We start from the raw sequence: 17,158 nt of genomic DNA, 5'->3' as shown, positions 1-17,158 counted from the left end.
TATATCGTGATAATGAGGACTGAGCACTCAGCTTTGGGACAGGAGAGGTGGCTACTTGCTGCATGATCTTGGAATAACTCCTTCACCCCTCTTGCTTCCATTGGCCAACTCCACATGGAAGAGGGATGGCTGTAGAGCAGTGATTCTCAAAGTGTGGTCCCTGCACCAGCAATGTCAGCATTGCTGGGAACTTGCTACAAATACAAATTATCTGGTCTTATCCCAGACGTGCTGCGTCAGAAACTCAGAGTAGGGCCCAGCATGATTTTAATAAGCTCTCAAGGTTGTTCTGATGCTAAACTTTGAAAACCTCTGATATAGGGCAGTTTTAAACATTAGTGTATATCAGAATTACTTGAAGAGCTGACAAACTGTACAGAGATCCAGTTTTCTTGATAGAGATAGGACCTGGGTCTTTGTATTTTTATGATGTTCTCCAGATGATTCTGATACCCACCAAAGTTTGAGAACCAGTGATCTAGAAACAAGGTCTTGTTAAATCCAAGGGGCCAGTTCAAGCTTATTTAAAATCATCCACCTGAGCCACCAGGTCTGTTACCTCATACAGGAAAACTGAGCCAAATTGGCTCCTGAAAGAAGTGTTTCTTCTTTTAATCAACTGGCCATAGTTTCAGCTGTGGATTTAAAAACGCGAACACATCTGCTAAGCTACATTCCGTTTTGCTGGAGTGCTGATTCCTATGGTAGCAAAAGCACTACCTTGATACCTTTTGGAAACATCAGTATACATTACAAGTAATTTTTAAAAATATGCTTAGGTGTGGTAAAAATTCACAAATATAAATTGATTTTCAAAGGTTCAAATACATTTCTAGATGAAAGACCTATTTCTTCAAGGTTGGATTGCAAGAGGAAAACCTAGCCCTTCCTCCATGCCCCCCTAGCATCTTTGGGCAAACACTGGACCCTGGCTTGGCAATTCTTTGGTTTCAGCAGTTCTGCCATGTCTTATATCTCCCCTGTGCTTTGAAAGCTCTGTAGAGATGGGCTACTTCTCCCAGCATGGCTCCACAATACTTGGTTTTTATTAGGACTTTCCCTACAGATGTCCACCTGATGAATCCTAGAGTCTCAGGGTTAGAATGGAATTTCAAGATAATCTGATCCTGAATTTCCTCTAACTCCTCCAGTGGTTGTCTGCATCCTGCTTCTCCATCTCTGGTAGCAGGAGCCCATTACCTCCTTGGAGAAAATTATGCCATTGCTGGATAGTTTGTCTGATACAAAGTTCTTCCAGACTAAGATCTGGAATGCTTGGTGAATGAATGAGTTAAATAGCTTCTGTGTCCCAGCACTGCATCTCTTTGCTCAGAAAATGGGTCCACTTTGGTTTCCTAACAGATGTGGACTTAGAAAATTATATTTGGTCATGGATGTTTGATCAAGCTGCAAAATATTAGAGAAATTTGAAATATTCTACACAGGAGTCTTGGGATGAAGGAATAGGATGTCATCTGTGCCTACTCCGCAAGTGGGACTGTAAAGCACAGCCAGCGTTGCAGAAGACTTGCCCACAGGCTCTACTTCCAGTGGTTTGGGGCTCTGGATAAGTCCCTAGAGATGTTCAGAGTCAGCCAGTGCCTACATAAACTACCTGCTCATCTATTGGTTCACCCATTCCTTCAGTCAGTACTTGCCAAGCATCTCTAGGCATAGGCAGGAGATACACACCTCTAATTCTCTGAGAGAAGCTGTGTAGAATATAGGCAGGTATAGATAGGATAGCAAGGGCTTTGGAGGCAGCTCTAGGTTTGAATTCCAGCCCTGTCATTTATCAGACCTGTGAGCAAAATATCTTACCTCTTCCTATCTTTTGGGATTATGTAATAGATTATGTGCCTAAATTACATACCTATGTATTAGCTGAGATTATGTACCTAAATTATGTAATACAGTACCTGCCAGAAACTAAGTTCTCCAAACTGCGGAGGTGGCATCTGAGCTGGGCCTTGGAGCTTTAGTTCCTTTCCACTTTGTCCTTCATCCCCCTTGCTCTCCTTCTAACACCAGAAGGTCCTTCTGTAAAGTTGTAAACTCTTACCCTTGAAGCAGAAAGGTGCCTTCAGGACAGGAGCTGGGTGGAGGTAGTGCTTTGTCTCACTGGCTGGGTCTCCCTTGCGCAGCTGGGGGCAACAACCTCATAGGCTTCTGTGGTGTTGTATTTGGGAATCACACAGGCCAAGCCAGGCTGGAATGCCCTGGGGCCAGTTTATTGCTTTGCTGATAGAACCACGGTGCCAGTGTCACCAAGGCCTTCTCCACAAACTTGTGTTTAAAACTGGATTGGGCTGAATTTGGTCTTGTATTCTCCCAGAGAGCTCCTGCTGAGGGCTGTTTTGAGGTCAGGTGGGTGTATATGACAGATTTTATTCTTCCCACAGATCATTGAAAAACAAGCAGGGCACAGTCGGAGTAGGGTATTTCGAGAAGTGGAGACGCTGTATCAGTGTCAAGGAAACAAGTGAGTATAGGGGTACGTTATTGGCTTCTTCTCTGTGGGGATGCTTAGCCACAGAAATGGAGGTTTTTTCTTATCATCTCCTGACCCCAGCATTTAGCTCTCACTCCTTCTCGACAACTGCATCTCCTTGTTTTTCAATGTTTAAAAAGAAAGAGGAGAAGCAGAAGCAGCAACAAAGAAGCTATCTTCTGTTTAGACTGAAATGCTGTAAATATCAGCAATTCAGGCATGTTAGAAGAGTGAGCGGTCTGAATTAATGCCTGCAAACAAATGAGGTTTTCCTTCTTTCAAGGGCCTGTGGAGATTATATTGACTGGGAGTTGCCTAGCAGAAATCTTTTGGGACCTGCTTTAATTAAGTAAATGAGGATGATGAGACTATTAAAAATATTTGCTGCTGTTTTCTGCTCCTGCCATATTCACATCTGTGCAGCTACTAGTAAGGGTCCTAAAAGCTAGTCTAACACTCTGCTTGATAACTGGGCCAAGGTAGTCTCTAACCCTTCTTAGTCGGCTCACCACTAGCTCCCAGTGAGTGGTTCTCCCACTGTGGCTTTAAATCAGGGTCACCTCTAAGGCTCTGCTTTCCCCTCTCTCCTTTCCCAGCAAGGTCAGTGGGGAGCCAGTGGCCCAGTATTGATGGCTTTGTCATTAAGCTTGGAGGATGGGGGCTGCTGTTGATTTAACTCCAGGCACTGCCTCTACAATCTTCTTTCAAATTAGGCCATTTTGGCCATCTTATTTGGACGCCTTCACACTAGTAAAAGCTTGGTGTCTCCCAAAGTGGTCAGCATTTTTTTATGAGGGATGGATTTTTATTTTCAGCCCTGCAGCTTCTGAGTTGAGCATTAGAGACTCTACTTGGTTTATTTCTTTCTTCAAAAGAAAAAAGCCCCCAACACCCCCGATACCCAGGCTGGTGACTTCCCTACTGAGCTACAAGACGACCTTGTTGGCAGGGCACGTAATGCTCAGGCAGACAGAGAGTGCTCACCGGGGAAGGCCACAAGTGCTCCGGTGGCCAGGAACGCGGCTGTTTCATTAAGCAGCGCTTAGCAGTTAGGGTCTAGCGGTGCCCACGTTAGGCCCCAAGTCTATTTGACAGATGTTTCCATTTTCTCCAGGCAATGTAAATACTGCCCCGTGATTTATGGGCAAGAGGGAGGGCAAGTAATTATTTGCTGCTTGCCTCCAGGACACACACCTACTATTCAGTGTTATTAGCCGCAATTGCTTCCAGTCGGCTGCAGATTTTATTCAGTTTAATGTGACCGGGACTTTTTTATAACTCTACCTAGTGGGTTTTAGGGTTGGGGTTTGACAGCACAGACTTGGTGAAAACACCAGAGACTGAACATTATGGAAAGATAAGGTGACCTGAATCTTGCTAACACCATTGGCTACTTCTCAAACATGGGTCTTTAATAAGAATTCTCATTTCAAGTTGATTTCTACCCTGCTATAGGACATTGTGTATTTTTTTTCATTGTATTTTGTAAGTGGCCTTTAATATATAATACCTCCCTTTTTTTTCCCTTTCCTCCTATTTTTCCCTATTTAAGGAACATTTTGGAGCTGATTGAGTTCTTTGAAGATGACACAAGGTTTTACTTGGTCTTTGAGAAATTACAAGGAGGTACTTACTGTTGAGTATGTGTTTGGATTTCTGATTAAGACCCAGGGTGTTGATCATCCATCATGAATCCCAGAGACTTCTAAAATGAGCCAAGCTAATAAAAAGGATGAAGGACTTAAAACTGCCCTTGATTTGGGAGAAGGAAGGCCAGAGGGAAAGATGGTAATTAGCATTTTGCAGAGTTTAGAATGTCACCTGTGTGGGCATTCTATGAATGCCTTCTCATTATGATAGGTCTCATATATAGATACATTTAATCATCAATTTATCAATACATTGTTTTGACATGTTCACTATTTAACTAAATTCATTATGGAGTGGAAGCTCTTGCATACATTGTGAAGTCTGGAATGGCTCACCAGAGAGGCAGGTCCCATTATTTAGGACACAGGCCCAGAATAGAGAAGAGGCCTGAGAAAGTGCCATCCTTCTGATGGAAAGATGCCATTCTTGACCATCACCACTACTACCATCACTCACACGCATAATCACAGGAGGTATACTGAAGTTGCTTCTCTGACATAGAGAAGGGGATGGAGAAGCCCTTGCCCTCCCTGTCACTTGCCCAACCCTAGGACACATTTGCAAGGTGAAGGTTAGGGAAGATTTCTGGAGGTTAGGGAGGGCTACATGGAAGGGCTTTGATGGTTAAGGGGTCATGCATTCAAAATCAACAAAGTTAAGTTTAAGTCCAGCTCCATCACTTACTAGCTGTGTGAACTTGGACAAGTCACATAGCCGTTTGTATCTCATCTGTAAAATAGGGATTAATGATATCACCTACCTCCTTGGCTTACTGTGAAGATTAAATGTGATAATTCATGTGAAATGCTTAGCACAGTGAATGATCTATAGGCACTAAGGGTTCAATAAATGTCAGCTATTAATCTTATTTAAACAATTGGGTATGCTGAGGGCTATCTTAGAAGTTTGCAGAATGTTATTCTCCACCTTCCCTTTTAAGAAATTTGGAAACAAGAGACTCACTACAGTAGAGGAAGCCTGAGAGCTAGCCAGGAGCCAATTTTCTGGGAATATTCCCTAGCACATTGGGATCCTTTGATTGTTTAATCTGGCGAGTGAAAGATCTTTCATCTCCCCATACCAAAAACCAGCAATAAGAAGTACACATGTCATTTTTAGGACACAAAGATGATACCTTCAGTCCAGAAATAAAGGCTTCCAGTAGTGAGTGTGTGTGTCACATGGAGCCAAGCCATATGTTCATACCTGTGCCTGCCCTCACCCCACCCAACAACAGTAGGACTGTGAATTACATGTTTGAAATGCTAGATGCAGCTGGGGCCATCCATAACCATAGTGCTTGGAATGCATCTCTACTGAGACCAGACCCCATGGATAACGAGAGCGTAGTTAATGACTTAGGGCAACCATTCCCCCAGCATTCAGACCACAAGTCCTACTGAGGGGAAGTCTGCATAAATTCTGAGGCCAAACTTACTGACTGAGCTTATGTCCTGATGCCAGCACTCCCTGGTATGGGATCTTGAGCAAATTGCTTAACCATTCTTGGCTTTGGGTTCCCCAACTGTAACCTGGAGATAACTGTGGTTTGTATATTTTATACAGTTGTGATGAGGCTAAGATAATTTATTTAAAGAGTATTACATAGTGCTTGGCCACAAGTAACTACTAACCATTGCCAAGAAAATAATAACAATAACAATAATAATAATAAACAGGAAAGGTTAGGGGAAAAATAAGTATTTCTCTTTTTTTAGATCATTACGTATCCCATAAGGGTATGGCATTGCCATTGGAAGGCTTGTGCTCTTGTTTGGACCTGAAATCAGATGGAGAGGAAGAAAAGTTCTACAGAGAGGCCCATGACCCTGTGTGGATTCACTTCTAGTTCTTTTTGATTTCAGAAGCCAAATCTGTCCCAATGGCATTAATATTTTTGGTCATTTAAATAGTTCTCCCTTCTGTGCTCATCTTAGGTGCAAAAGATAGAAGTCCTGTTCAGTCCTCTTTGGGGCTGGTTCCTCCTCTGTGCCAAGTACCACACGTAGTGCTGGACGTTTAGTGATGCATGAACCTGTGTCCCTACCCCAGACCTGTGAACACTTGGCCTGGGGAAGTTACGCTCAGTAAAGTCTGAAGAGGCTTGTCTGTATGTCCCCTCTGCCTTCCAGGCTCCATCTTGGCCCATATCCAGAAGCGGAAGCACTTTAATGAGCGAGAAGCCAGCCGAGTGGTGCAGGATGTTGCCGCTGCTCTTGACTTCCTGCACACCAAAGGTGATCCGAGCCTTTGCCTTAGTGGGTGGGTGGGGCTGGCCAGCCTCTGGGGACAGCAGCAGGTCAGGCAGAGAGCTGGGTCACGAGCCGGGGCAGCTGGCAGGCCCACCTGGGGTGACGGGGCAAGCCAGGATGGCTCCTAGGCTTCTCATGTGGGCAGTGTGTAGATGTGGAGCTGTTAAAAAGGATAGGGATATAGGGAAAGAGCAGGGAGGAAAAAGAATGTATTTCCTGTTGAACATGGTACATGTGAGTGTGGATGTGGATGATTCCTTTTCCTTTCCTCATGAATGCAAAACTCGTGCATAATGTGAGCATTCTGGTATAAATATTTAGGTGCTATTCCTTCTAGTCTTTTAAAATACATCATCTGTATCTCTCTTCAAAATTGGCTCATAGTATATATATAGTTTTATATCCAGTTCACAAAAATGGAAAATGCATTTTTCTATTAACATGGTACGTTTGAGGTATCTGTTGAAATAATGGTAAACAGCAGGTTACTATTGCTTGAATTATACTTTGGTTTACAGTCCCTTATCTAGGACTGATTATTGAAGAACTTTTGTAGTATAGTAAATCTTTTTGCAAATTAACTGTTTTTACATTTCCATTTGTTTGACGATTACATACATTTTTTAAATTTACCTACCATCAATGCCATGAAAAAAATGAATTCTGGCTTTACCTTTTTCCAGCTATGTGCTCTCTTAGTAATAATACCACAGAGTTATGGCAAGAATTAAGATAGTTACATCATCAACAGTAGTTAACACTTACCGGCACTTGTGTGCTAGGCACTATTCTAAGCCTTTTATATATACTTACTCATATAATTGTATGTATCTTATATATATGTTACTTTTATATTTGTAGGAATATATATAAATAGGAATATTTATAAAATATATAAATTTTATATAAATATAAAATATATATAATAGTTGGAGCATAGTACCTGGCGCATAGTAGTTCTTCAATAGTGTTACTTCCTCCCCTCTTACCCCCACTGGCAGAAAGCATTTTTATTCTTAATATTAATTCCCTTAAACTAAAGCATTCTGCCTGGTGAAGGGTGGGGTGGGGTGGAGGGAGTAATTTGTGACTTAGCTCTGCTGCCTTTAGTATTATGGATATTGGCTGGCCACACTGGCTGTGGGTGCACAAGACCACCTGTAGGCATATTCCACCATGTGTCAGCAATGCAGTGCAGACCAGTGTGGCAGCTCCATGGAAGGCTCAGGTTCATTGATTCTACTCGTCTCCTCCAATGGCCAAAGAGAGATCCCCACACTGACAGTGTCCATGTTGGTGTCTGACTTGCACATATGATGAAAATCCCTAGAAGGGGGTATCTGTACTTTCCACAGCATGATGAATAGCAGTACTTCTGCTTCTGAAAGCTGGGCTGCATGGAGGTAACACCTGCCTGACAAAAGATTTACAACTTCTCCTCAAGCTGCCTCTGTAGATTGCAAAACTGGGTCATGCTTTCTACACGATTCATACCTTACAGGGGGGTAAATGTGGTTTTATTTTTTACTTATTTATTTATTTATTTATTTATTTTTACAAGAATGCTCTAAAGGGAACAGAGGCTGGTGATATCTTAGGACTTCTGAAGTGCTTGTTAACATCTAGCTGGCCAGCTGCCCATGTGACTAGAAGTTGGAGGGGAAGAAAAACGATTTCCAGCTGAACTTGGCTGTTTTCTAAATAACTTCACACTAGGAAGATGAATTGGGCAAGAATGGGTCAGTCTTGAAAGAAGTTCCATACTTTTAAATACTGGACACACTGCAACTTAACCTCTGGGAAATGAACAGAAGCAGCTCAACGGCTGGTATGCTCACAGAGGCAGGCCCATTATTACAGCATGGCTCTCAGTTCTCAGGCTGGGGGACAATCGGGCCATCAGCACCTATTTGGAGAGCAAGGTGCTATGTGTGGCTCATGATCCTTCTGTGGGAACACTTGCTGTAATGGAAAATATCTTTCACTTTTAGTGTGGAGAGCTGTAGCCTGGCTCAATTTGTGCAGCTGGACTGAGTTGCTTTGGGTTCTCATTCAGTTAGGTGACTGATGAAGTTACTTAGCCTGCTGGAGCTCAGGTTTTCCCTCTAATGAAGTGCCTCAGGTGGGCTGGCCCCTGCCTCTTACTGGGGAATCAAATGGCAGCCTGAGAAGATGATCATTTAAGGGGGTTTTAGAAAAGCAAATTCTGCTTTTCCCCATTACCCTAGAATCCTCTGCTGCTCTCTAGTACTGAGCAGTAGCTGTTCGGTTCACTTGACTTTCCAGCCCTCTGTCTCTGTGCCATACATTCTACAGGAGGAAAGAGGAGTGGGTAGTTTCTGTGTGTCTGGTGAGACGGTGGTTTTCCCTAGTTGCCTTCTTGGCCAGGCCAGCAGGTTTTAAACCCTTGTGGGGTAAGCTGCTATCTGTGGTCTCCTTCAGGAGGTCTGGCCAAAATGCAGGGGAGGTATCTTTAGAACAGCATCCTCAGGCCAAAGCAGTCCTTGGGGTCCTTCTGGCAGGGCTGCCTTGGGCATGAAGAGCAAGTGAGAAGGGAATCAGACAAGCTTCAGGAGATTTGTTAACTAACACTTGATCCTCTGAACACTCAGAGTCCCACTGAAGGAATCATTTTTTTTTTAATCAACCACACAAGAAGAAATGAGGTTAGAGCAGTCCCAGCCCCCTGAGATGCTCTTAAACAAGGCACTAATTATTCCTGCATTGCTGTTGCAAGCATGGCCATTTGCAGAGCTCTTTGCTTCATATTAGGCTTCTTATTCTTGGTTGGCACTGCAGTGCTGAGAGGTAGGCTGGCTGGGATTCATTTAGCCCTTATCCCTGCCAGACTGGTAAAGCTTTGCTTCAAAAAAACTTGCAGAATCCACTGTGTTTTTGGTTTGTGTCTCTGGCTACTTCTGTCTCCTGCAGCTCGTTGATTTTTTAATGTACCATAATTGGAAATTAATCTGTGAACAACAGCATTTGGGAAAAATTAATTGTGTGTGGAATGTTTGATAATTACGTGCATATGTTAACCATTTCTTGGCTCTTTGTCATATCAGGCATTGCTCACCGCGATCTGAAGCCAGAAAATATATTGTGTGAATCTCCAGAAAAGGTACTTAGGCCCTGACTTGGAATGTTTATAGTTTACCCTGATGTGGGGAAGCCACTCCTTGCTTTCAGTAGAAGTTGTTAACAGTTCTGTCAGCCTCAGGTACCAACTTGAATGGATTACTATGGACACATGAAAATGTTACACCTAATGCATAATGTTTCTACATTCCAAGTAGGGTTAATCCTTGTCCCCTCATTGCTCTTTAACAGCAGTGTACATAGTTGGCTTAAGACAGAGACATATATTTGTAAAATATATGAGACCTGTGCAAAATGAATGTTTTCTAGTCCAATACACTACCTACCTTTAAAGTAATTGATGTGAGTCATTAACAGCAGCTCTCAGTTCAATCTTATGTGAAGCAAATCTCTGCCTATAAATGATGTTTATGTTAATAGTATATATGCCAGCTGGTGTCCACCACTAGAAGTAATAATCAGGAAGGAAGTTCTTGAAAAGGGTTTTTGTTTCCATTTTTATTTCCAAAGGTGCCCATTAAAAAGAAAGCATTTATACTTGGTAATGAACAAATGCAACCTATTTAAAACATTACCTTAACTCAACCTATCACTCAGTGGAAGTGTTTGCATTTCCATAAGCATATATGAACCTGACAAATTCTGTGTTTGTTAGGCCCAGGTGGTTTTGAGGGCCCACAGTCATAGCTCTGTGTGTATGAATGGGTATGTATGCATGAACACAACTGTCTTGGTTTGAATTAAGGGACAGCTCAAAAATAGGCTATGTGTGAATATGTGAGTCAGCCTGCTGCTTACAACTTTTTGAGGGGAATAGTAATGTTTTAGCTCAGATATGATCTTGTGATTCTCTGTCAATGGCTTGGCATGAAACTTCATAATATTATTATCATTATGGTTATTAACAATAATTATAGTTGACATTTTTTAGAGCTTACATTGTGCCAAGAACTTATTTAGTATCTATAAAATGTTATGAAGTAGATATTATTATCATCTTCATTTTATAGATGAGGAAACTTAGACTAAGGAACTTGCCCAAAGTCCTATTATTATCTTCATTTTATGGATGAGGAAACTTAGACTAAAGAACTTGTGCAAGGTCACTCAGCTGGTAAGAGTATAGGTTAAAACTAAGGTGGTCTGACCTCAGAACTCCATGGGTGCTGAGTTGCTCTGTTGAATACCTCTGATCTAAAGTATTCCTTTGTTTCATTTCATCTTCATGGCACAGGTTTGTTGCCCCATTTTTCATAGCTGAAAAACTAAAGTTAATTTTTGACCAAGTATCAAAAGACATTATCAACAAAGTGAAAATACAACCCACAGAATAAGAGAAAATATTCACAATCATATATCTGATAAGGGTTTAATATTCAAAAAAAATAAGGAACTTCTAAAACTCAAAGAAGACAATCCAATTTAAAAAATGGGCAAAGGACTTGAATAGACACTTCTCCAAACAAAGTATACAAATAGCTAATGAGCATATGAAAAGATGCTCAACATCCTTAGTCACCAGAGAAAGGCAAATCAAAACCACAATGAAATACCACCTCATACCTACCAGGATGGTTATAATTTTTTATTTTTAAAGGAAAGTAAGTATTGAGAATGTGGAGAAGTTAGAACCCATGTACATTGCTAATCAGACTGTAAAATGGTGCAGCCACTGTGAAAAATTGTTTGGCAGTTCCTTAAAAAGCTAAAACATAGAATAACCATACCATTCAGCAATTTCACACCTATGTATATACCCAGCAGAAATGAAAACAGACTTGAACACCAGTGTTCATTGCAGCATTATGCACAATAGCCAAAAGCTGGGATCAACCCAAGTGTACATCAACGAGTGAACAGATAAACAAAAAGTGGTCAGTCCATGCAATGGAATATTGTTCAGCCATAAAACAGAATGAAGCTCTGATATATGCTGCAACACAGATAAACCTTGAAAACATTATGCTAAGTGAAATAAGCCAAACCCAAAAGGACACATACTATGTGATTCCACTTACATGAAATATCTGGAATAGGCAAATTCATAGAGACAACAAGTAGATTAGATGTCACTGCGGCTGGGGAAGGGGGATAATAGGGAGCTATTGCTTGCTGGTACCGGGTTTCTGTTTGGGATGATGGTAAGTTTTGAAAACCGATACTGGCAGTGGTTGCACAACAGTGTGAATGCATTTAATGCCAGTAAATGGTACACTTAAAATGGTTAAAATGGTGTATTTTGTGTTATATATATTTTATGACAATAAAGAGAGGGTAAGTGAAAAATAAAAGTAAGAATCTAAGAAAAGGAAGGAATGGGAGGAGGAAGGAAAGAAGGAAAGAGAAGTCGAAAGACTTGTCCAGGGTTCCCTGGAAGGTCAGTGGCTGAGCTGGGACTCACAGGACCAGCATTTCTTCTTGCTCACTGTGCAGCTTGCATCATGCAGACCGTTCTCTGCGTGCATACAAACTGCGCTCCTGGATGGCTCCGAACACATGCTGTCTGTGGGCTCAGATGCGGCATCCAGTTCTGGTGCGCTTGGCTGCTGTGTCGATGCCACCTAGAGTGACCAACCATCCCAGCTTGCTTGGGCCTGAGGGGTTTCCCAGAAAGCAGGACTTTTGGTGCTAACTGATGGGGTCCCAAGCAAGCAGACAAGTTGGTCACCCTGAGCCACCTGAAGTGGTCAAGGTTTTAGTCAAAATTCTTTGTCCTCCACTGAATGGGCTTCAAGGAGTCTTTCAGGAGTGCTGATAACTTCTCTAATGTCTGTGTGTTCTATACCATTGTTTGTGGCGAGAGTTCCAAAGGTTTGCTCTTGTTTTGTACTAAGTTCACAACAAGTATGACACCATGTAGTACACACATTTTCTCTTAGCTGGGAAATAAGGAAAGGGCATGGTGCAGACGATACCTTAGGATAAATCCTCAGGTCATTTCTAGTTAACCAAGGAGAATAAACATGACCTGAAAGATAAAACTGGGTTTCAGCATGGCAGCCACATAATTATGAGCCTGTATGTTAAATTAGTCTCCTCATACCTGTTAGTTTTTCCTATTCGTAGCCTTTTGCTTTCTGGTTTCCTTTTCAGGTGTCTCCAGTGAAAATCTGTGACTTTGACTTGGGCAGCGGGGTGAAACTGAACAACTCCTGCACCCCCATAACCACACCAGAGTTGACTACTCCAGTACGTATGGCTGGGCAAGCTATGCCACCTCCTTCTGGGCTCCTTTACGTTTGGCATGCCTCCTGGCCCAAGCTTTGGGGTCTGGAGCCCCGGGGAGGGAAGGAAAACCAAATGTATCTCCCCAGCTTCTGGCTGCCTGAGTTGTCATTTGGCTCACTGCTTTGTATGGATGAGTTCTCTCACCCCAACCCAGGGCTAGTTGCTAATGAAACTGACATTAGGGCTTTTAGTTTGCGTTGGGTCCTCTGCCAGTGCTAATATAAATTGTATGTATAAGAACAGGCTGAGCCCTGACTCCCAACCCAGGTAAAGTCAGGCACTACTCTGGGGCCTGCCCTTCCCATATGAGCAGGCAGACAGCTCTGAGAGTCCCCATGCCCACTGCCAGAGTGGTAGGACCCCCACCATGGGATGGAGGACGGAGAGGGTGGAGAACTGAGAGGCTGGGGACTTTGCACATAGGATTGCTTGGCTGAGTTACTCTGAGCTTCTCTCACTTCATGTTTCATGCCCCGATGGTGCTGCTGAGAGCTGTTTCTTCCTTATACGTCTCTTTTACATACTTGATATACTATAATTATGATCCTTTTGAGATTTGCATGCTTCATAAGTGAATTTTCCTAATAACCTTTTTATAAGACCTGCATTTCAGTATGCCCATATCTTATTCCAAGCAACATTATTAGAAATGTTTCTGCATTAGTGTCTACTCCACTGAGCTACTTTGTTCATGAAGTCATTAATTCTAATTGCCAATTACAAAGAAAATGTTCTTTCTCCACTTGTACCTTCCCATCAAATTAGTTGTGTGTGTTGGAGGGTGGGAGATTATCTCAGTAAGACTGAAATAATGAAGAGGGGAGCAAAAAGAATTTGTTTTATTGTTATCAGCAGTTTTCTATGCAAGGATGAGAGGAAAGAAGCCTGGAGTATTGTCCTAGGTTTGCCCTTGATGCGTCTGACCAAATCCGTGTCCCATTTTAGTCCTTGGTTGCCCCATCTATAAATGGGAGAAGCAGGGCGATTGGGTTTATTCTCAGAGCTCTCCTAACTTTGATGATCTGTTAATTCTAAATTCTCCCTTACTTTAAGCTAGCAGGGAAGCTTGGCAGGACATCACTTGAAGAAATTACTGCTGTATGGAGTTGGATCCCCACAGCTCTCCCTCTCAGGGCCATGGTCCTGGTACATTAAGTGACTGTTGATAGCTGAGGCAGGGAGAGATTCCCGGAGTTTCTTGAATAAGGGCATCTGCCTACTGGAGAAGGACCTGAGAAGATAAGAGGACAGCCTAGAACTGGTCATGTGGATTGTGAGGAAAGACTGATAAGACAGTTTACAAATGGTTGGCCTAGCTTTTCTGAGTGCCCTGGTATATCAGGCAAGCTGTCCGCTAACTTTCCTGACAACTTCTTGCTCTGCAGCACCATACTTTTGCTCAAGTCCCACATTCTGCTCTTTGCCATCTCTGCCTGTGACTAAACCTCTCTTCTCTGCCATTTTTCCTTTCCCAACCTTGGCTCCCACAGTGCGGCTCTGCAGAATACATGGCCCCAGAGGTGGTGGAGGTCTTCACAGATGAGGCCACTTTTTATGACAAGCGCTGTGACCTGTGGAGCTTGGGTGTGGTCCTCTACATCATGCTGAGTGGCTACCCGCCCTTTGTAGGTCACTGTGGGGCCGACTGTGGCTGGGACCGGGGAGAGGTCTGCAGGGTGTGCCAGGTGAGTGCAGCTCGTGCCTAGGGCCCACGGAGGGTCAATGTGGTTGTGGGATGCCAAGCAGGACTGGGCTTGGGGATCATTCCTGATTAGAAGGCGGTTATACTGCCCTTCCTTCTCTGTCCAAGGGCAGCCACAAGGTGAAATAGAGATAGGCACTTATCCCAGCTAGGAGTTCAAGGGAGGATTGTTAGAGATGATACCTGAGCTTGGTCTTAAAGAATAACCCTTGCTGCAGGGGAAGAGAGGCAAGCAATACAAGTAGGAGTAACAGCATAAGCAAAGACATGGAGGTTTGACACAACTGCATGTGTACCAGGAAAATGAGTAGAAATAGAAGTTTAATGGTGGCAGGAGGTGAGACCTGAGAGGTTGCCAGGAGCCTGTTCATGGAGGGCCATGTAAGAAGGGCCAAGGAATTTAGGCTTTGCTCTCTAGATTATGCCCTCCATGAAGCCCCCACCCAGCCCTCCAAGTAGCATAGCCATCCCTGCCCACCAAGGGCATTCTGTGTGGCTTGATGTTTTGGAGAGAGGAAAGTCTGAGAGGGGGACCTGGTCTGTGGTATACCCAGGCCATGAGCTGCAGCTGAAGTCAGCTGGATATGAGTTGACGAGATCAGTGACAGGCACATCCTGCCCAACCCCTGCAGTGGGCCTCAGCAAGAATCTTCTTTACCTAGAACAAGCTGTTTGAGAGCATCCAGGAAGGCAAGTATGAGTTTCCTGACAAAGACTGGGCGCACATTTCCAGTGAAGCCAAAGACCTCATCTCCAAGCTTCTGGTTCGAGATGCAAAGCAGAGACTGAGTGCTGCCCAAGTTCTGCAACACCCATGGGTGCAGGGGGTGAGTAACCCATGGATGGGTGGCATTCTGCCTCCTCAGGCCTACAGCATGGCCCTGAGGGAGCTCTCATGCCAGCAAGTACTGAACAGCAGCCCAGGAGGCTTACTTCAGCTGGAGGGTAATTATCTGGCAGCTTTAATCCCTGTGCATGTAACCTAGCCCAACACTGAGCCCCTTACTCGTCACTGGTTCTAACCTTGGCCACAGACTAAGCTCCTAACTGACCCATGTGTCTCTGGAGAGGCAGAGGCCTTTGGGGGCTTTGGCACATGCATCCCATTATTGGCAGAGGCACATAGCTCAGAAAGCAGCCTGGCGTTCACATTTGAGGCAGGTACACATCCCCTTATACAAAAGTATCATTAGCTGAGAGCACCCAGGAACAAGGCCTTTTTGCCCTGCTTGCTTTGTAGCTGCTCTTGGGGCACATAGGTTCTCTTCATGGTCCTGGGGATCTGGGTGCATCTTGCTAATGGCAAATGGTTGTATTTTCCCCAAACTAAGGACCCAAGTCTTCATTAGAAAATATTTTTAACCATCTTCCTTGGCTAGTCATGGTACCTGATTTCTGCCCCTCCAAGGGATCTGCCAGATCTCCTGTGATTTATTGTGTCTCCTTGGTCTGCCAGGTCCTAGCCAGCCTCAGTGGCCCTGCCAGTGGAAGGAAGCAAGCATTGACAGCCCTATGTTACAAGGGGATCCATTCCAAGAATATCTGAGTGGCTAATTCCAAGCCACCCAAGTGTTACTATCTTTACTGAGCACCTACTACATGCCAGACACTGGCAATACTGGGATGAGTAAGACCCAGTCTCTGTCTTCCTAGGGACAGGGAGGTAAGGGAATAAATGACAGGACAGTGTAACAAAAGCTTATCAAAAGTGCTAGGGGCACCAAAGGTGGAGGCTCTACCTCTGCTTGGGACAAGCGGTAGGGAGATGGCAGGGGAGAGGGACTGCTTCACAGGGGAAGCTGGGTCTTGGAACATGAATAGGCCTTTGCCAGGCAAGGAGAAGGGCTGTCCATGCAGGGGCAGTGGGGTTGGTGGCTGTGCTTTGCTTGCTCTCTCCTTGGTAGGTCTGACCCTGCAGGCAAGCATGGCCAAGCCTGTGCTGGGCCCAGAGCCTCTGATAACCTACCCACTCTGTGTTGTCATGGGTGGGAGCAGCTCTTGAAGGAGGGAGCAGTGCTTACCCACTCGTCTGTCCTTCCCATTCTAGCAAGCTCCAGAAAGGGGACTCCCCACGCCGCAAGTCCTCCAGAGGTAAATGTTACCACCACACCCAGCACCCCTCTTTCTTGGGCTTTGGCTTTCCCTCAGGCTCTCAGCCATGCTGGGTTGGAGATGGGGTCAGGGAGCTCATCTCTAGGCTCAGGTATCCTCCTCTTGAACGGGCTTCCTGGATGCCTTTGCCCCACATCTCCTCCCCACTTTTCCCTCTAGAGTAGGGCTGTCTTCCACTGGGATGGCTTCCCCTGCCCTCCAGCACCTTTCAGGCCCCTCCCGGTGCAGTTTGTGTGAGAAAAGTGTGTTTTGCATATCCACTGGAATCCTAACTGGAAATCAGCATTTACAGCCCAAAGAAAACCTCATCTGTGGGTGATTCACACCAAGGTTTCCTTCTGCTGCTGGGAATTGGTGCAAGTAACAGGAATGGGGAACTGTCAGGCAGTGGGACCAATTGTCATATATGCTACTAGATAAATAATAGTAATACCACTGTGTAAACAATAACACATGACAGATATGGTGCAAAAGACTTTATGTATATCCTAACCTTTATGATAAATCTACAAGAGAGGTATTCCTATTATCCCATTTTGTGGATGAGAAAACTGAGTAATAAAGAGATCAAGTTAACTTCCTCAAGGCCACACAGTAGCCTTGGGTGTTTGACTCTAGTCCCTT

General features: G+C 44.0%; 1 protein-coding gene across 25 annotated transcripts in view; it reads left to right on the top strand.

Annotated features, from left to right (window-relative positions):
* The window catches only part of LOC108404949 (MAPK interacting serine/threonine kinase 1), a 51,945-nt gene that overhangs the window by 32,770 nt on the left and 2,017 nt on the right, over positions 1 to 17,158 (top strand). For 24 of the 25 annotated variants that reach the window (XM_073233864.1, XM_073233884.1, XM_037021746.2 and 21 more), the window contains 8 exons: positions 2,403 to 2,482; positions 4,044 to 4,117; positions 6,274 to 6,378; positions 9,459 to 9,514; positions 12,586 to 12,681; positions 14,211 to 14,405; positions 15,085 to 15,249; positions 16,470 to 16,513. In XM_073233864.1, the coding sequence (XP_073089965.1) occupies positions 2,403 to 2,482; positions 4,044 to 4,117; positions 6,274 to 6,378; positions 9,459 to 9,514; positions 12,586 to 12,681; positions 14,211 to 14,405; positions 15,085 to 15,249; positions 16,470 to 16,513 (815 nt within the window). The remainder of the gene's footprint in view (positions 1 to 2,402; positions 2,483 to 4,043; positions 4,118 to 6,273; positions 6,379 to 9,458; positions 9,515 to 12,585; positions 12,682 to 14,210; positions 14,406 to 15,084; positions 15,250 to 16,469; positions 16,514 to 17,158) is intronic. The other variant, XM_073233865.1, reaches the window with a different exon arrangement.

The sequence above is a fragment of the Manis javanica genome, chromosome 4 (genome assembly GCF_040802235.1).
Source record: "Manis javanica isolate MJ-LG chromosome 4, MJ_LKY, whole genome shotgun sequence".
Classification (NCBI taxonomy): domain Eukaryota; kingdom Metazoa; phylum Chordata; class Mammalia; order Pholidota; family Manidae; genus Manis; species Manis javanica.
The sequence above is the reverse complement of the archived record's forward strand: the minus strand, read 5'-3'. Positions and strand labels throughout refer to the sequence as shown.